Source organism: Squalius cephalus (genome assembly GCF_949319135.1).
Source record: "Squalius cephalus genome assembly, chromosome: 6".
Taxonomy (NCBI): Eukaryota; Metazoa; Chordata; class Actinopteri; order Cypriniformes; family Leuciscidae; genus Squalius; species Squalius cephalus.
Genome location: NC_137127.1, coordinates 36,999,960 through 37,026,124, shown reverse-complemented (window position 1 = coordinate 37,026,124; position 26,165 = coordinate 36,999,960). Strand labels below are relative to the sequence as shown.

The 26,165-nt window shown below is 38.2% G+C and overlaps 1 protein-coding gene across 2 annotated transcripts in view; it reads left to right on the top strand.

Moving 5' to 3' along the window:
- The window catches only part of spon1a (spondin 1a), a 341,163-nt gene that overhangs the window by 61,529 nt on the left and 253,469 nt on the right, over positions 1–26,165 (top strand). For both annotated transcript variants that reach the window (XM_079874223.1, XM_079874222.1), the window contains 2 exons: positions 8,754–8,827; positions 9,613–9,735. In XM_079874223.1, the coding sequence (XP_079730349.1) occupies positions 8,754–8,827; positions 9,613–9,735 (197 nt within the window). The remainder of the gene's footprint in view (positions 1–8,753; positions 8,828–9,612; positions 9,736–26,165) is intronic.

Here is a 26,165-nt window from a genome sequence, read left to right as displayed (position 1 = left end):
CTGATTTTTCCCTTATACATGTGTGAAGTAAAAGCAAGGTGAAGCACCGAATGAAATATAAGTGTTTTTGTCTTCAAGTGGAGGCTCATTACAGACCTTGCGCAAAAAGCAATTTTGCTAAAAGCCAAGACGAATAATCCAGTTTAGCAGCCACAAGGTTAAATAATTGCATTATAATTTTATGCCACATTTTTTTATTAGTTTCCAGGATCACAGTGTACAAAAACAAATGTAACCTGCATACTGTCTGTCAGTGGCACAAATCTCACTGATGGTGGTTTTCTGGGATTATGCAGGCCATTGAATTTGCATTGCATAGCCTTGAGCACTGGCCTGAGAAGATCTTTCTCACAGACACACACATTGGGAAAGAGGTGATTAGCATCAGCAGTGCAAAAGCAGGAAAGTGAGTCTGCCCTTAATAACATCTCATTGATAGAATTTAAATTGGATGTTAAATAACCATTACCACGGCTGATTGCCTGGCCTGCCCTGAAAGTGAGGAGGCTTTCTGCCAAAGCCGCTCTTCTTCAGATATGTGAAATTGGGGTGAGATTGAATTAGAGCATGGACAATTAGAGTGGTACCATCAGCACCTTAACATAAAAGGCGGTGTGGGTGGGTTTGAGTGTTTTAGAGTCCTTCCGTATCTTTCTCATTCCGACCCATGTTTGTCACCCACCATCCCTCTAAATGAACGTTTCTGATGGTGAATAGGGATTGAGTCAGTGGTGTATGTTTCATTTGAACATCAAAAGACATGCTCTGTGGAAGGGGTACAGTTAGAATAGGGATATGTTTCTCAACTCTCTGCTGTCTGACTCAAAAGCAAAGCAATCAAAATAAACAGATAAAGAGATTGAATCGGTAAATAGAAGATCTGTCAGTTTGCTCCACACATCATCAAAGATAATGTGGTTTAGGGAAGAGTTACTCTGGTCATGGCTACCTGTAGCACAACACAATTCAATTAGATAACTGAAATAATCGAAGAAAACTCAAGAAACAACTTCTCTGTTTTTACTCATCTCTTTAAATTTGCCACACAATCAAAAACTTATTTTTTTACGCACTCCATTCAACAAAATGACAAAGCAAAAAAAAAAAAAAAAAAAAAAACAGATTTGTGATAACTTTGCAAATGTATTAAAAAGAAAGAACTGAGATTTCACATCAACATACCTATTCAGACCCTTGATGTTAACAGCAGCAGCTTCACTGTTGGGATGGTATTGCAAAGGTGATGAACGGTGCTTGGTTTCCTCTAGACATGACGCTAGGAATTAAGGTTCATTAGACCAGACAATATTGTTTCTTACAGTCCTTTAGGTGTTTTTTTTCTGCAACTTCCGAGCGTGCTTTTATTTTCATCTGGCTACTCTGCCATAAAGTCCATCTCCACACATCATCTCTTGAGTTCAGCCAGAGTGACCATCGGTTTGGTCTGGCCACAATGTCTAGGAAGAGTTGTGGTAGTTCCAAACTTCTTACATTTAAGGCGACTGTGCTACCCACTGAGCTGCCCTGTGAAATTTCCATTTTTACTTTGTAATACATTTGCAAAGTTGACATGACTGTCAATCTCCCTCGGACTGGGGCTCCATGCAAGATCTCACCTCGTGGGGTCTCAATGATCCTAAGAAAGGTGAGAAATCAGCCCAGAACTACATGGGAGGAGCTGGTCAATGACCTGAAAAGAGCTGGGACCACCGTTTCCAAGGTTACTGTTGGTAATACACTAAGACGTCATGGTTTGAAATCATGCATGGCACGGAAGGTTCCCCTGCTTAAACCAGCACATGTCAAGGCCCATCTTAAGTTTGCCAGTGACCATTTGGATGATCCAGAGGAGTCATGGGAGAAAGTCATGTGGTCAGATGAGACCAAAATATAACTTTTTGGTCATAATTCCACTAAACGTGTTTGGAGGAAGAAGAATGATGAGTACCATCCCAAGAACACCATCCCTACTGTGAAGCATGGGGGTGGTAGCATCATGCTTTGGGGGTGTTTTTCTGCACATGGGACAGGGCGACTGCACTGTATTAAGGAGAGGATGACCAGGGGCCATGTATTGCGAGATTTTGGGGAACAACCTCCTTCCCTCAGTTAGAGCATTGAAGATGGGTCGAGGCTGGGTCTTCCAACATGACAATGACCCGAAGCACACAGCCAGGATAACCAAGGAGTGGCTCTGTAAGAAGCATATCAAGGTTCTGGCGTGGCCTAGCCAGTCTCCAGACCTAAACCCAATAGAGAATCTTTGGAGGGAGCTCAAACTCCGTGTTTCTCAGCGACAGCCCAGAAACCTGACTGATCTAGAGAAGATCTGTGTGGAGGAGTGGGCCAAAATCCCTCCTGCAGTGTTTGCAAACCTGGTGAAAAACTACAGGAAACGTTTGACCTCTGTAATTGCAAACAAAGGCTACTGTACCAAATATTAACATTGATTTTCTAAGGTGTTCAAATACTTATTTGCAGCTGTATCATACAAATAAATAGTTAAAAAATCATATATTGTGATTTCTGGATTTTTTTTTTTTTAGATTATGTCTCTCACAGTGGACATGCACCTACGATGACAATTTCAGACCCCTCCATGATTTCTAAGTGGGAGAACTTGCAAAATAGCAGGGTGTTCAAATACTTATTTTCCTCACTGTATATATATATATATATATATATATATATATATATATATATATATATATATATATATAAATATATATATATATATATATATATATATATATATATATATATATATATATATATATATATATATATATATATATATAAATATATATATATATATATATATAAATATATATATATATATATATATATATATGTCAGGCAGGAAATCCAAATGTTCACCTATCGTCCATCAACCTCAGATATGGCTTATCATTTATGATATGTAAGTAATAGCAACTTTACATGGTGGTTTGCTCTAACATTAACCTAGATAAATGTGCTCTATTATTAGGCGCATAGCCAAGTGTTCATGCATAGTTTGGTATAGCATGCTTACTGCATGACATGGAAGCGCCGGCCCGGCACAATCAATTGCATTTTTTTTTTTACTTAAAATATTCCGTCATTTTTGGTCAGAAAGATAAGAGTAATACATCATTCCAAACTGTAAAGTGTCTTCCTGAACTTCAGTGTGTTACATAAATGAACAGAAACTCAGTGTATAGGCTACTTGCCTCACAGATATAGATATAAATATATCCATAGAATGCCTATAATGTCTACTTTTAAATTAACCAATTCAAATCGAAAACAAATTCTCTCTGATTATGTAACCTGTATGAAAGGCGCATTCTCTCTAAAGGCGAGATCACTATGCGGAGATGACGAGTCAGCATCGTCAACTTCATCTTTGCAGCCGACATTGATTCAGAAAACACTAGTTTATTAATAAACAATTAAAATGTCACCTTGCTATTTTTCAAAACTAGAATAAGAAATTATTAAAATAAATGTACATTTTTAAAACTATTAGCAAAAAGCAGAACTTAACAGGAATTGTGTTTGTGCGTGTGCATGTGAAAGTGTATGTTTGTGTGTGTCACCCCTTCATATCAGCATTTGTTCTACATTTCTGATTTTGTTTGCCAAATTCTATACAAATGCTGTCTGTTGCAGTCACACCTGTGTGTGTGTGTGTGTGTGTGTGTGTGTGTGTGTGTGTGTGTGTGTGTGTGTGTGTGTGTGTCAGTGAGCATGTTTGTTCCACATTGCATTTTTGCTCTAGTACCAGACCTTAATTTCATGAATCTATTGCAGATATCATTAATTCGAGATTTTAAAGTACAATATAATTTGAGACTTTATTCTGATTCAAAGGGAATCAGAATGCCATACTGACTGATGAGAGGAGGAGCTGGGGATGGAGAAGGGTAATTAGCTCCTGAGAAACGCAATAGCTGCTGATTATACTGAATGAGCTTATATATGTATACATTTACATTTACATTTATTCATTTAGGAGACACTTTTATCCAAAGCAACTTACAAATGAGAACAATAGAAGCAGTTAAACTAACAGTAGGACAATAATATGCAAGTGCTATGACCCTTCTCAGTTTAATCTAATGCAGTACATGTTGTTTATTTATTTATTTATTTATTTTTTATAATAGAATAGAATAGTGTTAGTATTACTGGATCAAGTGCTGTCGAAAAAGATGTGTCTTCAGCCATTTCTTGAAAGTGGCTACGGACTCAACAGCTCTGGTTGAGTTAGGCAGATCATTCCACCAGCAGGGAACAGTCATGGAAAAGGTCAGAGAAAGAGATTTTGTGCCTCTTTGAGATGGCACCACAAGACGTCGTTCGCTTGCAGGGCGCAAGTGTCACATAAGTCTGAAGTAATGAGTTTAAGTAAAAGGGAGCAGATACAGTGATAGGATACAGTGATAGGCGTCGTATTCCTATTGGTAGACTGAGTGTCAGCTGATGCAAGCTTGACTAACGTGACCTGCCAGAACTGACGCTACACTTAATAACAACCGAATCAAGCCCAGTTTGTGTGTACACAGGTTTATATTACATTGTGTGGAACAAATGTCCCCATAGTAAAACCTGAGATCACCTACATTGTGGGAAATTGATTAATAAACATACTAACATACTTTTTTTGAAAATGTAAATATGCAGAATGTTTTCTGTGATGGGTAGGGTTAAGGGTTAGGGAATAGAAAATACAGTTTGTACAATATAAAAATCAGTCTATGGAGAGTCCCCACAAAGATAGTGAAACCGTGTGTGTGTGTGTGTGTGTGTGTGTGTGCATAGATGATGTAACAAAAGTCACAAAAGCCCTATTCGGACGGGACTAGTTTTCCAAACGACGTTTGAGTTACAATTCTTATCAACCTACGTCTGTGATTTCATGTACGGATTCGGACGGGACTAACATCTCCGTGTTTATTACCGAGGTAGGAGTGTCTGTGTTTTACATGTGGGCATTGCAGAAGATCACGTGTTCAGAATGCGTGGATTGCGTATGAAAAATAAAGTAAAACGTCCTAACGTATTTAGTGTTTTGTAAACATTTTATAAAAATTGTAGTATTAAAAAACTAGAGGTGGGCATAGATTAATTTTTTTAATCTAGATTAATCTAGATTAATTTTGAAATTAATCTAGATTAATCTAGATTAAAATGGCTCATTTGAATTCTGCCGAAGGCATTCAGAGTATGTGTGCTACCCAAATAATGACTATAAAAGTAAGTCTTTGAGAACGGGTTTCTCAAGCCAGGTGGCGCATTAGACCAGGGGCTCATCTCCTGTTTCCAAAATGCATCACAAACTGCTTGAGAAAGCTGTTCTACTCATAGACTGTAAAAGGTTACTACTGTACTGTTACCGTCCGTAGGCAACATTAGGTAGGCCTATGTTATTATCAACTACTATAGGCTATCAATTAGGGATGGGCGATATGGCCTAAAATCCATATTGTGATATACATTGCAGCCTCTTGCGATAACGATATTATAATAAAACCATTTCAGAACAGGTTACACAGACCCTGCTAAACAACTGCTAAATGTATTTTTTTTTTTTTTTTTTTAAAGGGTGTATGTAGTTTTGAGAACATATATTGTGCAAAACTGTAAGTATACAACATAATTTTGCAGATAAATAAAATTTAAGTACACTAGCTGCAGAGACTTAAGTAGGTCTAATGTTTATTATGGCTTGGAGCTTATGAAACCCCAAATTTAAAATTAGAATATTGTCTAACTGATGTCTTTTCAGTTAAAAAGAAACACAACAACGATTCTTAAAATCGGGCGCTTTTAATAAAAAGAGATTATGTGCTACACCACTCACTAAGGCTACGTTTACACGGAAACGATCTGAAGAGAAAACGCAAAAGTGATCACTTTTTATTCTGCGTTTAGACGAGCGTTATGTGGGGGAAATCTGCGTGCATATGGTGACGCAAAAGTGTGTGAAATTCAATGTAGTGTGCTCTCCAGGCGGCTAGGTGGCAATGTGAAGCACTGATCGGTGCCTTCACTGTCTAACAGACTTTTGCGTTTTTACCGTTTAGACGGGAACGCGACGGTGGAGCGTTTTTAAGATTTCCACTCTGGAGGGTGGTTTCACTTTTTTGCGTTTTTAAGCCCCCAAAACGCCGTCGCCGTCTAAACGAAAGGCACATCTGATAAAATATTTTTACGTTTTCACCCGCGAGCGTTCTCGTGTAAACAGGGCCTAAGATATATTGGGAATAATACGCGCGCGCTGGTATTCAGTGATATGTTTCGTTTTGAATTTGAGGTGGTAGAACGGATTAGTCGTGTGTTAATTTACCGAACTGTTACACCACACAGTCTACGTCGGACGGCTTAAATACAAACCAAGTCCAAATAATGGATGTTGCACGGATCTTTTACACCAGCTTTCACTTTCAGCCGTGTTTACTTAAGATGACGACGAATATGATGCGTTGCAGCCGGGTGTTCCTCGCGGCCGCGGGTAGATTGCGTCATCATAGCTTGTGTAGCTTGAGCCAGCTCCCAACGTTCCCAACCCAACTTGGAGAATAGATTAACGGCGATATTTTTTTTTCCGCGCGATAAGAGTCTCGCGTTAACGCCGATAACGGCCCACCACTAAAAAAAACTAAACCTACATGTATCATCATGATTTTATATAAATGGGTTCTTATAATAAACCTACTGGAATAAAAAGTTTTACCTTATATAATTTACACGTTATGTAATTAAGTGCAGAAATGAAAGTAATCTTACCTGAAACTGATATTACAGTAGCCAGTCTTAACAGTTTACGTGATTTGGCTCTTCTTGTTGATTTCATTTTTTTATTTCTTCGCAGTGTACCGAACACATCTACATCCATTATCGGTGCGCAAAAAGCAGAAACTTGAATACCGGCGCGATAGCGAGAGATTGTATGGTAGTTCACGTTGACCAAAACACACAAGAAAAAGCATTTTGGAAAAAAACATTTTCGGCAATCACAGACATTCGCATTCGGACGGGATTAGATTTCTCTGAGGACCGCCGAGTTTGACGAAAAACAGTAGGTAATTTGCTCTGGAATTTTTACATAGGTCGTGTGAGAAAAAGACAGACATGGCAGATTCGGACAGGATTAAAATAATCAAAGTACGTCTGTGAAACAGAAATTTCTCTAACGTCCCCCTGTGAAACTAGTCCCGTCCGAATAGGGCTATGCCAGTGAGATGAAGGTTTTTTTTAATGAGGGAAACATCAAATGGGGTCTGAACAGACCCCAAATACAATATGAGGTTTAATGTATATTCAGTGAGTATAGGAGAGTTCATATTTTTAAATCTCATAATCATTATAGTTGAGCTGTTCATTATAGTTGAGCTGTTCATCTTTCAATGGATAATGACAAGTCCAGTGAGTGAAAACTACCGGTTCATAAATATTCCTTGTCATTTGGATGAGGACCACCTGGACTGGCCCCAGCTCTCAGTACAATAATGCCAGGCCTGTTCCTCAGATGAGAGCTTCAGTGTGTGAGGAGGAAGGGCTTTTTGTTTACTCTGAGATTTTTCCAGGCTGTATAAATACCTCCATGGCTGCCACAAGTATCTGAGATTGCACCATGTAAACAGGCTTCACCAACTGTTTTGGAACCCAGAGTTTAAGTTATGTTCATGATCACTTATCCGATTTTAATTACAACTACTTGACCAGAGTCTCACTATTTCTCTCTTGTTTACATACTCTGTATTCTTGGACTGTGCTCGCAGGTTCATTTGCATCTTTAAATCAGCTATTCACTCTGCTAAAAAAGACCATATTTGACCAGCATTAAATTGCCATAATCCAAGCTGGTGTAATGATGTCAAATTTTGTGTTTGTTCACGTTTAGAGGTTTTTTCTTTGTCGTTTTTTTTTTTTCTGTTCGTCTGTTTCTAGATTAGTTTTCACTGTGTTCAGTTCATGTTTCCTGTGTCTGTATTAATCGGTCATTAATCAGCTGTCGGTGAACATGTCAAACTAAGGATCAAATCCCTCAGATTTTAGCCTAGAAGAATCTTTTAGGAATTGCATTTTGTCTCAGATGGCCAAATCGTGGCCAAAATAGCACAGTGTGCACCCAGTTTGAGATTCTGTTTTGTGAAGTTTGGAGTTTATTTCTAAATAAAGACTGCTGCACTTAGATCCTGGTTCATCTCTGCTGCAACCAACACTGACAAGTGATGGTTTAGCTTCTGGCCAGCATAGTTATCCTGTTTACTAGCAATGCTCTGGTTGACCAAAATGATAATTCTGGTGAAGATGATTCAGCAAGCTTTTCTGGTTAAATGTCTGGTGGGATGACCAGCACACCAACATCCAAAATCCAACTTGAGACCAGTTATTGGCCCACATTTAGATCCATATAGACATGTTTGTTTGTTTTTTCACCTGTTGTACAGTACATCAGCGTATATAGTGCTAAAAAGGAAACTTGTATTGTAAATGTAATTAGAATGTAACTTTTTCTTTTGCATTATTAGTTCCAGCAGAAATGCATAAATATGCTTCACATCTGCTGGCTTGTGATATCCAGGGCACAGCTCCCTTTAGTGATGTACTGCCATTCGAATTGCATGTTTCTCTTTTTATGGATTACAATCACTCCATGGGGGTTCATGATTGCTGCCTTTTCAAAGTGCTGATTTTCTTTTCTTTTCTTTTTCTTTTCTTTTCTTGATTCCCCTTCATTATCGTGTTCTCTCTATCTCTAGGGCTAGTATTGTTCAGAGGAAGATCATCTCATTCCAGGATGAGGGCTCGCTCACGAAGCGGATGTGTGAGAAAGGTGAGTTATTCATTACTCTCAGATAGATGGTTTAGCATATTACAGGCAGTTATTCTATGATATGTTTTTTCACAGTGTATAGTGCTTTTCCTTTTTTCTCTCTTCTCCCCCAGTTTGTCTCCTCATATAGCTGTTATATAGCATGGCCAACATTCTATCTGAGCTTTGGTTATGTCGCAGGCCTGATTGTTACAGGGGATTATATTCCAGCATCATTATTCCAACTGTAAACAAACAGTACAATTCTCACAGCCACCAAATGCCTTCAACCAACATGCATCCATTGCAGGATAGAGAGTGTGTGCAGTTAATAAACTTCTTGCAGCCAGACCAATAGTTGTCAGTATAAAGTCAAAAGCCTCTGGTACTGGGATGAAAAATAAAGCAGCTAAAAGTAAAGTAAAAAAAAAAAAGAGTACATTTCAGTTCAATTTGTTTAGGTTTGTTACAAACCAGCATCCCATACTGGGGACCAGTGTCCAAAAACAAAACATAGCAACAGGGACATCTTGCATGTTTCAATTACTTCATTATTTCACATTCTTGACATTGTATGATGCCTATCTAGTGACACAACAAAAGTTTGTTTGATTAAGCCTGTTGTGCAGTTTATATATAGATAATTATATATAATTATAATTTTGTAGATATAATAATTGTATAGATAAAATAAATAACACATAAATTATACATTATTTATTATTTATAATAATTAAATAATACAATTTTACATGCTGTACATTTGGATATAAATAACAATCCAGCCACTCTCTCTTGTCCTTTAGAACCGCTGTATGGAGAAACCACAGACAAACCCCTGCTGGACTGCTGTGCCTGTGGAACTGCCAAATACAGAGTCACCTTCTACGGGAACTGGTCAGAGAAATTGCACCCAAAAGACTACCCAAGTAAGACACTATGTCCTCAATGACATGTGAGGTGTGTAATTTTTTCAATGTTAAAAAAAAACAACTTTCTCCTATCCCAGTTTAAAGTTTAGAGACAAAGTAAGCCATTTGAATTGTTATGCAATACTAAGGGACAAATTATACCTTACATCATGCAACCCACATAAGAGGTTTTCTGTTACTTTTTTTTTTTTTATAAACAAGTGTAGATTTTCTTTTTTTCCTGGTGGACGGTACTCACGGTTCTTACATTGAAGGAGGGAGGGAATCAAGCCATGTCAAGGGAGCAGAATATCATAGAGCAGTTCTTGTGGAGAACACCCAGTGGTATTGGACATGACTCTGGAAAAGTATAGTATAAGATTATATATTTTATTTAAATGGGTATTTCACATCATTCCATGTTTTATGTGTGAAATACAAAGTTCTGTCATGAAAATCTAGATGGCGCAGGCTAATAGGTCCTTAACTCAACCCGCTTGCAATAACATCGTTATCTATAGGGCACAGCTGATTGGTTCATGCTGTATCAGTGGACAATGTGCTCACGTGCTCAACCTTCAAATACTTAGTTAGCATTTGCCTTAGCAGTGATGATGATACATTTAATTATATTGCGCTTTTCTCAAACCCAAGCGTTCAAGCGTTTTAAGGCCTTTAAGCACAAGCATAAAATGGTATTATGTTTCCTAAAGTTTGTATACTTGTTTAGAATCATATTGCATGATGAATGTTGCATGTTCTCACCTATTTTTTGTGAAGTTTTTGTTTAAGAATGACAGGCTTTTGGGTGGACGCAGGGGTTTTATCGAGGTTGAGCCAAAAACCTAGGACTAGTTCGCGAAAGTTGGTTTTTGAAATAATCTCCAATATTTAGCAAACGATTCGATTGGCGACTGTGGTCCTAGAGGCAAAGTTAATCATATTGAGGAGTTCTACCATGCGGTATGAATGTCTTGGGTGTGTGCCAAAAATTTGTGGCACACAATCCTTTACACACATGAAAAACGCAAAGAAAAGTTGGCCGATTTCTTTCAAATTTCTCACAGGCCTCTAGGGCTGTGAGTCAAATAGGCCCAGCGAGTTTTGTTCCGATCGGCCTCCGTTAATCTTGTCTGGTAGCTGCTCAAACTTCATTGGCCGCTGTTTTTCGAGATACGAGAATGTCCTCAAAGTCAGTCTTGGCACCTTGGACATAGACACCACATGCCAATTTTCAAGTCAATCAGAATCAGGGTTGCGTAGTTATAGCCATTTTTATGTTTTTTAAATGTTATAGCGCCACCAAGTGGCCAGTTGCTTACATGGGTGTGCCGAGTTTGGTGAGAATATATTTTTCCGTTCATGAGTTATTGCCATTTTAGCAAAAGTGGCTCCTCCCACTTTTAATATTTTAACAGCCCTTAGAGACCGTGAATCGAAATGTAAACTTTTTTTTGATAATTATTTACAATCAGAGAATTTACTCCAGAGAATCTTGTTTCGATCGCGCCAAATACCTAGGACTAGTTCTCAAAAGTAAAAAAAAAAAAAAAAATTAAAATACTCGAAAATTTGGAGACATGCATTTTGTCCTCCTTGAGCCAAGGATTCCAACAATATAAAATACCTGAGCCTACGCCTAACGGTTTAGGAGTTATGAGAGATTTCACACATTTCACCGTTGCAGCATCCCTGTCATGCCCATCGGTGCGGGTTGACGTTGTAGTGTATTGTGACTGTGTGAGTACTACCAGCCCGCAAAGTTTCAAGTCTCTACGACTTACGGTTTGGTCTGCCTGATCAGTTTTAGGTGAGAATGCCGATCCTTGGAAATTTTAACAATTACAATGGGTTACTGCCCTACGCGATTGAACCCCTTACAAAAATTTAAATAAAACAGAAATAACAAAAGTACAATAGTACACTCAAGAAGTTTTACAGAAAAGAAAACAGTCCAGTGTTGGGGAATTTCTATTAGCCAAGGGAAGTTTATTACACAACCATGGAGCCTAAACATAAAAAGCCTGTCCACCCATAGACAACAATTTAAAAGTAGGCTGCTAGTAAAGGAGTCAGAAGAAAGGAGAGAGCGAGTTGTAACCGCACTGGGTAGTACATTAACATTAGCTCAAATGATCTATAGGGAATTTTAATAATTAATCATGAATATGATTAATATATTGCATATTACAGTTACTTTAAATTATCGAAGTTGAAAATAGATTGATTGTATATGAATAATCAATCACAACGAATTATAATTCCTCATTCATATATCAATAGTCTTATCTCAGATCGATTCTATTAGATAACCCTTATTGGAAATTAATGTAATTATCAAACAGTTGTTTGTCCAGCAAACGGCCGTAAGATTAACTTATCAACTTCTCAATAAAGTTATCACTTCTTATAATTTCAGGAAAAATAGTTTCTGGCCATGAAACTATTCTCCTGTCCTTATAAAATTTAGGTTACTGAAAAGTAACAAATCGTAAAGCTTGTAGCTAGATCGAAAACATTTCATTGACTTCGTGACATGAGCACTCAGACAGAATCAATCAGGAATATATTGGGTTTTTAATAATTGAACTAATGATGCATCGAACTACGAGTATACACAGAATATATGTATGTATACAGAACACGTAAACAAATACAAGACTAAACGCATAACGAAAATGAGAGAGAGAGAAAGTGAAAGCAAAATGTGCGATCAGAGAGATCACAGTATGGCAAAAATCACAGACAAGGTAACCTTTGAGAGAGACAACAAGGAATCAGATTACATTAAAAGTTCAATAAACTTATCTTGCAAAATGGTTCTCTTTGTTGCTGAAGAACGCAGAGTCGTGCGTGTGTCCTTAAGAGCAGCGTGCGTGTGTTTCCTTAAGGACGCGGGGCTTGCGCTCTCATCTCTTCCGGTGAGCGGGATGTTCAAGTCTCTTTAAAGTTGAAGTTGACGGCTGTTCATTTCACTGAACGTAGGAGTTACCAAAGAAACAATTCAGAGTTCATCTCCCTCGTGGAGGGAGAGGTGAATATGAAAATAAAACTTAGTAAAGAAAAGAAAAGAAAAACGGAGATGAGAGCTCCCTAAGGAGCCATGGAACCAGAAATTCTCTCAGACGAAGTGCTCGTGCGTGTGTCCTTAAGGAAGAGGAGCTGAGCGCGGTCGCGGGAATTTCAAAAGAGTCTTTTTCTTTGAGTTGAAGTTGCCGGCTACGTTCGCTTCACTCAACGTAGGGAGAGTCCGAAGACGAAAATAAAGAAAAGACTTAGAGAAAAAGAAAAGAGAAACGGAGAAAAGCTCCCAAAGGAGCCATGGACCCAGAAAACCTCTCACAGAAAAAGTGCTCCCTGAAGAAGTCTAGGTCAGTGTTCTTATGAAAAGACTTAACGTACGCCTACTTTGCGTACGTGGACCAATCATCTTAGAGCATCTCGGGCGGGAAGATTTTCCTTTGTCCTGTTAGACACGCCCACTTGAATGAGTCATGAGGAGATGGGACTGAGCCGTTCGGCTCCAGAAATATGAAAATTGTAAAATAATGTACATTACTGCATTATGCTATCGGAATTCGACTCCGTTATATTGAGAGAATTACAGAGATATCAAACACGTCACATGAAGATTATAGGAATACAGAGTTACATAAGATATGCATATTATAAGCATTTAAAGTTTTGATTAACATACGATAAAGTTGCAGATACACAAATTTGATATGGGAAGACATCTAAGCACACAAGGAAATACAGTTATTACATTTAAAAGGTGCTTTTCATCACAAGGGGTCCATGTGTGGTGTTTGTGTGTGAGGTGACTTCTCAGTCTGGAATGTCACATAGAGAGAGAGCAGGGGGGTTAGGTTACAAGACCATGATTCTATTTGAGACATTAATTAGGAGAAACACTTCCAAGTTACAAATCAGAAAATCATGACTATGGCATGAAAGGGCTAACCAAACATGCAGGCCTTAATACATCATCTTAGGTTCTGAATCATTCTGAATTAAATACAAGGTAAGTTTTTGTGTGTTTGGAATGTCTATAGAAAGTTTCGTTATCTCTTTGGTGCAGAGAGAAAGGGGGTTTGGAATGCAGAACGTTGTTCTGGAGTGTGTCTAGGTTGCTATAAAGTCTCAGGGGAGCCGTAAAAGTTGCCACAAGCGCAGACCTAGCAGCACCAGGGCTATGAGTTACATTTACAGGTTAAACGTTAAAAGTTTTCCCAAAATTTATAATGACAAGGCTTCTGGAGTTTTGTGTGCAGGGAAAAACAGAATCATGATTCTTGCACATTCGTTACAGAGTTGATGTGTAAGGAGCAACTAAGTTACAAAGTTATGCCGGAGCTGTCCCATGAAGAGCCTTATATGTTAAAATCAGGATTTTAAAAATCAATACACTGCAAAAAATGCTTTTCTTACTTAGTATTTTTGTTTTGTTTCCAGTCTAAAAAATTTTAAATCAAGAAGGATTTACTAGAGAAGTAAAATGACATAAGAAATTCTATTTTGTTTTAAGATAAAAAGAAAGTAATTTAAGTAATTTTTGCTTAAAACAAGCAAAATTATCTGCCAATGGGGTAAGAAAAAAAATCTGAATTCGAATGGAAAACAAGATTATTTTTCTTACCCCATTGGCAGATAATTTTGCTTGTTTAAGATATCTTAAGTTTAAGATAATTGTCATGCATCCACACCGTTATGTATACATACTCTGATCCTAATCTTAGTCCAAGATTAGGATCAGAGTATGTGCTGACATAGATCTGAGTATCATCAGCATAGCAATGGAACCCCAGACCATACTTTCTAATAATGTCACCAAGAGGCAACATATAAATGCAAAACAAAATGGGTCTAAGTGCTGTCCCCTGTGGGACACCCTGTTGAACTGATGTTGGCTCGGATTAGATTTTTCCCATACAAGCAAATTTAAAACGATCAGTGAGATAGGATTTAATCCATCCAAACACAACACTAGAGATGCCCAACCAAACAGGCAACCTATACATAAGGATATTATGACATGTAGTGTCAAAAGCAGCACTAATGTCTAGCATTCTGCAAGCACCCCTGTCGGCAGAAGTAAGAAGGTCATTTGTGACCCAGACTAGAGCAGTCTCCGTGCTGTGTCCAGATCTAAATCCAGACTGGAACGGTTCTAATAGATTGTTTTAATTGTGATTGTGATAGAATGGCATAATCATGGTAGGCACTTATATAGAACCTCAGTAGGCAGGGGGTCGAGAGAACATGTGGATGAGCTCATAGACATGACCAATTTCAAAACAATATCTAGACTGACAGTGACAAAATTAGAAAAGGAAGTGGAAAGTGAGTTTTTAGAACGAGACGCAGTAGACGGCAAAGAAGAGCCAGATAGATATTATGAGCTGTAGATATTATGAAGTTTCTCACTTAAGTATTTGTAGAATTTGTTACACATCTCAACAGAAGGACATACAGTATATTTTTATTATGAGGTTTAAGACGTGTGTTGATAAATAAAGTGCAGTGCAGCGCGGTTTCAGAAACTCTCTACCTTCCCCTGCTCCACCTTGTATAGATCTGCTTCGGGTAATTCATGTACACTATATTGTACAGCAGCAGCATGTATTACTTGCTCACAGCAGTGTGTCGTGTATTGGCAGTAGTAAGTCCCGTACTTGCTCTGCAGCAGCAGCAATAACCTATAGCAGCAGCAGCAAAGCAGCAGTATAGCAGATCAATTCCGCCAAGACCAAACATATCAACATTGCCAAACACTCAGAGAGTTGTCATGACAGAAATACAGAAGTAATTTGTCTATTTACAAGTTTAACATATTTGTGTGTCAAAAGGAAACACTGGACAGAATCTAAAATAGAGTGCCCTGAAAGTTTTCTAAAAGTGTATGTTCAAAATCATGTTGTACTACAGAGGGCCACTCACATAGCTTTCTAGTAAATTACCTTATATTTGTCCCATATTTTTAATGTACATTCTGACTTAACCCTTAGAAGATTGCTTATTGGCATTTTTAAGCAATACGTTTGTATTTGTTGCTTCATATAGAAAAATATTTAAAAAAAAAAAAATTTCTTCAAACACCAAACTCATTTTCACCAGTTCATCTGTGAAGTGAACTTTTGCATGTTTGTTGATTAGATCCATGTCCTATTTCCAAAGTCCTATTTGGACTTTTGCTTTGCAATTGGCACATCTGGTGTGCACAAACCTTTTAGTTGTCCTAGCCACAGTGTGGTGCGCTTATCATCTGGCGTGCGACAGGCTTAAGACTGGTTAAAAGCTTTGGTTAAATTCTACTGACAATCTGGATTTGAATGTTTAATGTATAAAGACTCACATAGTCGTGCTGATCATTAAGCAACTACCCAGAACAACCTAGAAACTGCACAACAATGGCTGGTCCCTCGCAATCACCCTTGCATTATGACAGCAAAATGTGCAGTAGCAAGCAGCACTAGTGGTTTAAATCTTTTGGCTCTATCTATTTTATGCTCATAATATATCTATAAGATTGTTGCTCATTTTGCAACAAACATCAGTTAAGATGTGTAATATGCAATCATTTCCTCATTATTTTCTATTATCACCTGTCCTCTATTCTTGTCTTTTGTGGTTGGTGTAGATAACCTTGAGAGTGTCTCTTTGGGAGTAAATTAAGCCTGGGGATTAGAATCGCTCTCCACTTGAGCTTCTGCAGCTCAGATCAATACTCTGATTAGAATGTACTCTGGGAGCTAGATGAACCTCATAAAGAAAGTATGGTTCCCTAATTTATGGGCTTAGGAAACAGTGAAAGACATACTGGAAAACACACACACACACACTTGTAAAGTAGATAACACATAGGATTTATGATTGTCACACGTGCAGAAAACATTCCCATGTGCTGGTACAATTACATGTATCTTAAAACATTTGTGTAAAAGAAAACACAAGCATGCTGCTGTGGACATCTAGAATATATGCAGTCGTTATCATTTCAATTTGATGCATTTGCATGAATTAATTGATAAACAAATCAACTTTAATTAAACATAGCCACTTTCATTTAATTATTAAGGCACATCAAGTAGTCATATTCTTGACTTTGTTGCTCAAATAAAAACATGCTTATAGCGCTAATGGTGCATTATGCACTAAGGTTCAATACTTTTTAGATTTTTTGATAAACCTTGCCTTGGCAAGCTGCACTAATGATTGTGAATGAAAATGTCCAGTCTGCCATTTTTTCAATAACAGGTTGTCCCACCTCAAACTCCCACTATTGGCTGATAAAGAAATTGACATGTTGGGACGCATGCATGGGTGGTAATATTGCAATGTTTTCTTTGTAAATAAAGTGCATTTTATTATAAGTATTATTTGCATAGGAATGAGGTGTGTTTGCACTGAAAAGAAGGATAGTGATTAGATTGCAGGTGTTTAGAGAATAAGATGAAGTATAACTTTTTTTTTTTTTTTGGCAAATTGATGGAAAATTCTGATAAATTTTTACATTTTGATTTGTACAAAAATGTATGTTTTTAGAAGAAAAGAAAAGAAAAAAACCATGAAGGTCCACTCCTAAATCTAACCACAAGTGAAGTGTAAGCAGATCATATGAAAATGTATCAATGAAATAATGCAAACTCATAAATTTGCCACCAATTCAGCAATTTGTAAAACTGTTACTGATTGCCATGAAAGTGTTTTGAACGTCACTGTTTATTTCGCCCCACTGTCTATACATTCTTGCGAAAATCAACTAATCAAAGTGGTTTACTTGTAGATGTCATTATATACTAAACTGAAATTATGAGAAAGTATTTTAACATCAAAAACATTACACATATAGGGCCCTATCTTGCACCCAGCGCAATTGTACACCAACGCATGAATCATTCCTATTTTGCACCCGACGCACAGCGGACTTTTCCCTCGACAGACGCATGTCGGTAAATTAGGGAATGAACTTGCGCTCCAGGGGGGCGGTTCAGCGAAAAGAAGAGACGTGTTCCGGCACAAACGTTCCCTGGTGCTATTTTGCAGTTCCAGAAAACAATTCCACCACAGACCAGGAAAAACCTAGTCTAAAGTCAGTGGCGTGTGTTCAGTGGTGCGTTCAGATGCTATTTTAAGGGTGCATGCTTGGCCATAATGTAGCATGTGCACAATGCGCATACACTTTGCTCCTCTCATCTACACACAGACGCAGCAGTTGCCATTTTTGCAAACCATACATAATTACAAGGAAAAATATTCCACATGAAGGAAATCATTGTGGTGTCCATGAAGATGTGAAAAAAATAGGCATAAATCTAGCTTACACATTTACCAAAATTATTATACGCCTGTTTAACCTAAGCTTATTTGGGTGGGTTTCTCCCATCCCCATACAACAGGGATCGGCAAGTAACTTTGGCCACGGGCCAATATTTTTTTTAGCCAGTAGATGGCGGGCCAGCTACACAAAGTAGGCCTATGGATACAAATTAAATACTCTTATATAGGCCTATAATTGCGGAATATGATGGGTCCGTCACCGTCCGTGGATCATTCGTTCAATCGTTTTTTCAAATTAAAACCAAAAATAAAAAGATGAAAAAACGACTTGTTTTTCCATTAGGCTATTTATTTCCTGAACTAAAATGAAAAAAAAAAACAAATAACGACGGGTTTTCTGATTTTGTGCTCAGATCAAAAATAAAAAAAAATAATTACTGGATTAGACAAATTTTAATTTTGATTTTTCATTTTTAATTTAACACCTTAGGCATATATCAAGGAAATAATTTTAAACAGATCAAGTAGCTACTATTGTGGTAACAGATTACAGACATTTTAATAAAGGTGTGAATAGCAATCATGCCTCATTCGCTTACAGTCCGACTTTTGAACTTTATTCCTTTTTTTTTATTATTAGTTATTCGGGACACACACATACACACCTAAGGTTTAAGGAGGTCTGCGCGGGACTGTTTTTTTCCCGTCCCGCTCCCACAAGGTTCTATTCAGCAACCGCTGTTATATATCTGCTTTCTTGTGTAATCAGATATCTCTCATACACTCTGCCGAATTAAATCAGTCATACGCTTGATAACTTTCCAAATGGCGTCTTTACTTTTCTGCTTCTCAACGTGAACTCCTTTCTACATCCGGTCCCCGCATGCATACTAGTACACTCACATCTTAAAGATACAGACCATCATTCTACTACATGACAACCGCTTAAAATACACTCGGTGTTCACCAGCTTTATTTCCCGACCTGACGGGTCCACAAAATTTAGATCTCGTTTCCAGAATCTCACATTCAAATGTCTCTAACGGAAAGAAGGAGATTAAGTAGCCTATAATAATTATAAATGCTATACAAAAATTGTGTTCGTGTCAATATAAATATTAGGCTATTTTAACATTGTAGGCTACTGTCAGCAGAGAAAAAAAAAATGCCACAGAAAAAATTTATGAAATATAAATAACATAAATTAAATAGGACAAAGATCACTCAAATTTCTAAGCAACATAAACGAAAATCATATTGCCCTACTGACAAATGAAGTAGGCTATTTTCTGCCAAACTATTTCAAACATCCTTGCAAAAAAATAATGTTGTTGACTGACAATGGTTTCAGTACCAAACAGCTCCTCAGAGCTAGGTGTACAGGTGGTCAGAATTAAGTACGGATACGCTGTCAAAAGATGTCGGGAGTGGGCTATTGTCAGTCAGACCGCCCGCTCCGTCCAAAGTACACAAGAGTTCTGACCGCTACCGTCTTTTGACACGTGAATGGACACAAAGTGGTCAAGCTTATAACTAGACGCGGCAGGCGCGAATTTGACGCGCTATTCGCATCCGGTGTGAACGCAGTTATACTTTCAAATGTAATCCCGCGCCGCATGATTCCCTATGGGCGTTTCCCTATGAAATCGCCGCGCGACTACGGCTTTTCTCAAGTAGTGGAAGAGTTTTGTGCAGCATTTAGCCTAGGACTTCCAAAATAATCCGGCGGGCCAGAAAATATTGCTGGCGGGCCAGTTTTGGCCCGCGGGCCGCCAGTTGCTGTTCCCTGCCATACAATGTAACTTCTCGTCTTTTACGGCCCTGATGAGAACTTCGGTATCCTCGGCTGTGAACCGCTCCTGGCTTGCTCCTGGCAAATCCACTGTTCTAATAGCAAAAATAGGGCCCATAACCTTGAAGCTTAATTTCAAAACAACTATCATGTCAACCCAGTAGATCAAGGGCATGTCTGCAGGAAAATACATATCCATATTTTTGAAGCAGATAGAGAGGAGAAATGGAGAGATAGTGTGTTTGGCAGGATATATAAAAAATAAGCATTGGAACATAAGAGCACATCAGTAAGATTTGATACAGGCCTGACGGATTGAGCGGATTAGCGGCACAGAGAGGATGTGGTAAGCAGTTCTTCACAGAGCCAGTGTGAACACACTGTCATTCCTGTGGAATATCATAAATTGGTGAGTAGAAATTAGATTGAGGGCTTTAAAGGCTCAGACTGGGAGATCTGGAACTTAATACCTAATTTTCCTACAAGGTGACTATATTGTTAGTACAGGACATTATAAAGTTGAAAGAGAAGTGTGAAATTTCTTAACTTTTTTACAGGTAAGATGTTTCATTTGTGAATCTCTTTTCAGTGGTTCAGGGAGGACTGCCTGTCATAACTCCATCTTAATGTAGCACCATAACCTAATACAACATTGATATTAAGTGCACTATTTGTTTGTGGTAAGGTGGAACTTGCCATTGAAGGACTTGGCTAAGGGGACAAATTGAGGACATAGACTCAAAAAAGCCCTGGGTAGGGCTATTCTAGTAGTTTTTGACCATCCCCTCTGGGAGAACCACATTTTGTGGGAGGTGGAAACCATTTATATGACATTTTTGGAAGCCATCATGGAATAGTTGTACACAGCACACAAAGATCCTCTAAAGATTCACACTGCTCCTGCACAATGGAGGGATGCTTCCTCTCCATCAGAAAAGCAGGATTATTCTTTTAATGATTGTAGTGTTATGTAAAATGCAAACATTTTAACTTGTATGTTTAGTGTAGCACAGCCTTTTAGTTACAAATATTTACATACAGTTATTGATTTTCTTGTACTGTGGACCAGTGATAAGCTTTGTTCAATAATATGCAAATAAAACAACGAAACTTCCAAGCCATTCTTTGTAATGCCTTTTCATGCTTTCATCTGCTACGATAATGTGAAGTGTTTGACTTACTCTATTTTTTCTCAACAAATACTGGTATATGCAATCATTTGTGCTTAATTAATTAATCTACATACCGTGTAATTCAATTTCATTAAAAATGCAATCAAATAACAGCCCTAATAACATTTTATTTTGTATCTTTTATAAGTACCTAATGTTGTAATATAAAAATATTATAAAATTAAATGTATTAATTATATATATAGGGTAATTTAATTAAGAACACATTTCCCATTGATTTGGCTGTTGTAGGCCATGGTCTGTGCTAGAGACTATAGTATCACATTTTGACTGATGCTGCCGCTGTGCCAATTGTTGACTTGTTACAATAAGAGTTCTTTGCAAACGGGTAATGTGAACCCTGTCACATGAGAGTCAGGAAGTGCTTTTTACGTAAGGAATTAAGATTATTTTAGATTAATATTGCTATGGCTGCTTCTTCCTGAAATTGAATATTTATTTGATGATATATTTGTCTTTTTTGGCAGTTATATCGGGAGCAATAGTGGAGATAGGATAGGAAATTATGAGGAGAAGAGGAGGGAACAAAACTGGGAAATGATGCATGCCAGATTCAAAATTCATTGCATTGCACTGGGATGTTTTATTATTGCCAAGTGCTACATTAGGATATGTATAGAAACAGGGTATTTTAATCTGACTGTCTTCAAATACAACCCTTGTGAAAAAGAAGTACATTTTAGCATAGTTATAAAAATAGTACTTTTTAAAAGAATATGCTTAAATGTGAACTGAATGCAATGTTTTTGACACTTAATTGAATGTTTATTGCAACTAAATGAAATATATTATAGTTTAAATTTATATTAAATACAATTAATTAAAAAAGTTGAACTTAAGAGTGCTTTTTGACCAACTTAACTGGGACACTTACGTACATAAGTACATTTCATAACTACTTTTGTTGTCTTTTAAATATGGTGTGTACTTCTGAATGTACTACTGACTGGCATTAAATATTTATTTAATTGATCAAATACATATAATCCTATTATCGAATACACAAACAGGTAAAATGATTAACAAGTACTTTACATGTGCTTGAGTTAGTAAATATATCAAAATAAGTTACTTATTTAAAGCATTAGATAAGATTATTAAAACAATAATTTAAAATGTTTAATTTGATTTTTTTTTTTTTTTTTTTATTATTTAAAAGTGTTAAACTACTGTGTTAAAGTGTTAAATTACTCACCCTCATGTCGTTCCAACCCCGTAAGACCTTCATTCATCTTCGGAACACAAATTAAGATATTTTTGATGAAATCTGATGGCTCAGGGGGGCTCCATTTCCTACATTTCTGGGCCTTCAAAGTGTTAATTAAATAGCTGTAATTAACACTTTGAAGGCCCAGAAATGTAGGAAAGACATTATTAAAATAGTCCATGTGACTACAGTGGTTTAACCTTAATTTTGTGAAGCGACGAGAATACTTTTTGTGCGCCAAAAAAACTAATTAATGATTTTGTTCAACAATTTCTTCTCTTCCGTATCAGTCTCTGACATGCGTTCACGAGAGCATATTTTAGGTGTTTTAAGAAACAGTAATGAAAGTGTACTATTTAAATACACTTTAAATACTAAGTCTTAAACCTTTTTAAATTAAGTGGCCTTTTATTTCATTAAAGGGTTAGTTTCACCCAAAAATGAAATTTTTGTCAGTAATTACTCACCCTCATGTTGTTCCAACCCCGTAAGACTTTCGTTCATCTTCGGAACACAAATTAAGATATTTTTGATGAAATCTGAGAGCTAGCTCACTCCTTCATAGTCTGCTATGTAATTGCATCTGCCAGCCCAGAAAAGTAAGTAAAGACATAGTTAAAATAGTCCAAGTGACTACAGTGGCTCAATCTTAAGTTTATCAAGCGAGGAGAATACTTTTTGTGAGCAAAAAAACCCAAAAATAACGACTTTATTCAACTATTCATTTTCTTCAGTGTGGGCCTCTGATGTGAGTTCACGAGAGCGCCACGACGCATGTGCGAGAACTGAGATGATGGGTCTTGATATAGTGTTTAGAATGGTTCTAAAATGTGCATTTCGTGGATGTCCGAATCGTGAGAAACCAATGAGAGAACGTAAAAGTGCCTTACCAATGCCACAAAATGAATGGCTTACCTTTCACCTCCCACACCCTGCATGGAGCCTATGCCAGAGCCCACCTCAGGCAAGGGCATCAATACCATCACACCCGGAGCCCGAGCCCAACGAAGAGTCTGACCAGGTGCGTGAGCCGGCAACATCATCCGTCCCAGTGCTTGTGGAGTTCAAGGGAATGGAATGGAGACCCGCCACTGAGGGTGAGCTGTATATGGCCTCTGGGAGATGTTATGAGGATTTGGTAAAGGATAATCTCTGTGATCTCCTGTCCCCGCTGGTCCTGTCTAGCTCCAAGTCTCCTGTGTCTCTGCTGTTCCCACCCAGCTCCAAGAGTCCTACGTCTCCGCTGGTTCCTCCTAGCTTTAAGTCTTATGCCTTCCTCTCCCACCTAGCCTCCATCTCCTACCTCCTCTACCAAAGACAGCCAGTCCTTCGGCCTCGCCTCCACAGACTCCCTTCAGTTCCTCGGCTCCCCCTCTGTTGACTCCACTCTGCTACCTAGATCTGCCTCGGGTCTTCCGATCTCCAGCTCCGACTTGGCAAGGAAATCACCTAACTCCACCTCCAGCCTCCGAGCCCATCACTCCATCTCAGATTGTCGATCAGTCGGCTTCACCTTGGCTCCTCCCACCCTTGGCTTCACATGGGGCCATCAAACTTACAGCTCCACTGGACTCCCTTGTCCCTCCAGCTCCACCTTGGTTAGTCGTCGCACTGCCTGCACCATGGACTTCTGGGCCTTCAGCTGTGCTTTGTCCCTCCACCTCTTCTGCTCTGTTGGGCTCAGCCTTCTTTCTGGCCCTATCTTGGTCCTCAGTCCCACTGGCTAAGACTCAAGGCAAGGCAAGTTTATTTATATAGCACATTTCATACACTATGGCAATTCAAAGTGCTTTACAGAACGGAATTAAAATAATCACAAAATAAAAGCAAGGGAAATTAAAATAGTTATAAAAGGAATTAAAAGAGATATGTGATACAGTTATAAAATGAATTAAAAGAGTAAAAAGATGATACATAGATAAACTTCTCATCTGGCAAAACACCAGTGTATCATATTTTTCACAACTCCCAGTTTTACTCTGATATTTTCCCATGGTGATTAAACTGTGTCTGTGGTGTTATTTCGGCACCTAAGAAATCTATTGGACGTCTCCGATGGACCCAATTTTTCCCTAAAATCGGACAGGAGGCACTCTAGGACTGCCCCATCAGTCCGCACCCCAAAAACCCATTTATTCGGAAGCTCTAGGAATGGAATCAATCCAGTCCGCAACCCACAGAACCTCAAGTTTAATTATACATCAAACTCACTACTCCACCACAGACCCAGGTCATCAGCATGGTTTCATCTCTCAAGTTCCCCAATTAAGTAATTTATGTTTGTCTCTTACCCAATTCTCAGTGCCATTTTAGTTCAGTTTAGAATGAAAAGGAGGAATACAGTGCAATCAGTTGGACATACAGTGGATACAGTTATAAAAGAATTAAAAGAGTACTAAGATTATACATAAATAAACTTCTCATAAATAAACTTCTCATCTGGCAAAACACAGATTTTGCACAGCTGTTGTTTTACTGTGAGATTTTCCCATGTGGATTGCACTGTCTCTGTGGTATTCTTTGGTGCCCAAAAAATCTATTGTATGTCTCCAATAGACCCGGTTTTTCCCTAAAATCGGACAGGAGGTGCTCTAGGACTGACTCACGGGGTAACCTCGGGTTCACTGCCTTATCAGTCCGCACCCCAAAAACCCATTTGTTCGGAAGCTCTAGGAATGGAATCGATCCAGTCCTTACCCCACAGAACCTCAAGTTTAATCACGTCAAACTCACTACTCCAACACAGTCCCAGGCCATCAGCATGGTTTCATCTCTCTTACCCAATTCTCAGTGCCATTTGAGTTCAGTTTAGAATAAAAAGGAGGATGCAAAATAAAATACAGTGTAATCAGTCAAACGTACAGTGGCACAGAACTCATTCAGTAAATGCACAGCTAAAGAAATGTGTTTTGAGTCTGGATTTGAATGTGTACTGTACTACCTACTGTAGGAGCACATCTGATCTCTTCTGGAAGGTGGTTCCAGCTCTGGTTGGCATAGTAGCTAAAAGCGGACTCACCATGCTTAGAGTGAACCCTTGGTATTTCTAGCTGATGTGATCCTAATGATCTGAGTGATCTGTTAGGTTTATATTTAGTGAGCATATCTGCAATGTATTGAGGTCCTAGGCCATTGAGTGATTTATATACCAGTAATAATACTTTAAAATCAATCCTAAATGTAACTGAGAGCCAATGTAAAGACTTGAAGACTGGTGTGATATGTTCATATTTTCTGGTTCTGCTCAGAATCCTGGCAGCAGTGTTCTGTATGAGCTGCACCTGTCTTATGGTATTTTTGGGAAGGCCAGTGAGGAGTCCATTACAATAATTCACCCTGCTTGTGATGAAAGCATGGACAAGTTTTTCTAAGTCAAGTCTGGAAACAAAGCATCTAATTCTTGCAATATTTTTGAGATAATAGTATGTTGATTTAGCTTTGACATGACTACTGAAACTAAGGTCTGACTCCTGAATCACACCGCATGTATGCGTTTCGCAGCCTCAGTCCTCTGGCACCCTGGCTCAACCTTGGATGCCTGTTGTTCTTGGTCTCATCGGCTCTTTGGCTCCTCCTGGATCTCCACCTGCATCGGCTCCATCTCAACCTGTCATCCCCTTGGGTCTGCCTGCCAAGTTTCCAGCATGGCTCCTCCCTCGACTTGTCTCCTCAGCTCCCTCCACCGTTATCACTTCCCTCGTTTCCCCTTCTGTCATCTTGTCCTGAAATGTTACATGATCGCTGTGTCAGTTTTATTTTGTCATAATGACTGGTCGACTGTACATTATCCATTACACATGTCTCTGTAGTTAAATTTAGTACAAACTATGCCAAAGGTTTGGTTCCCGATTAACACAACAATAAATATACTCATGTGTATCGTCAATGTGCTATGCATAAAACTATCTGCGAAACGCATAAATGCATGTTTATATTAAACTAATGATCAGAAACACAAGGTAATTGTTTTTAGTAA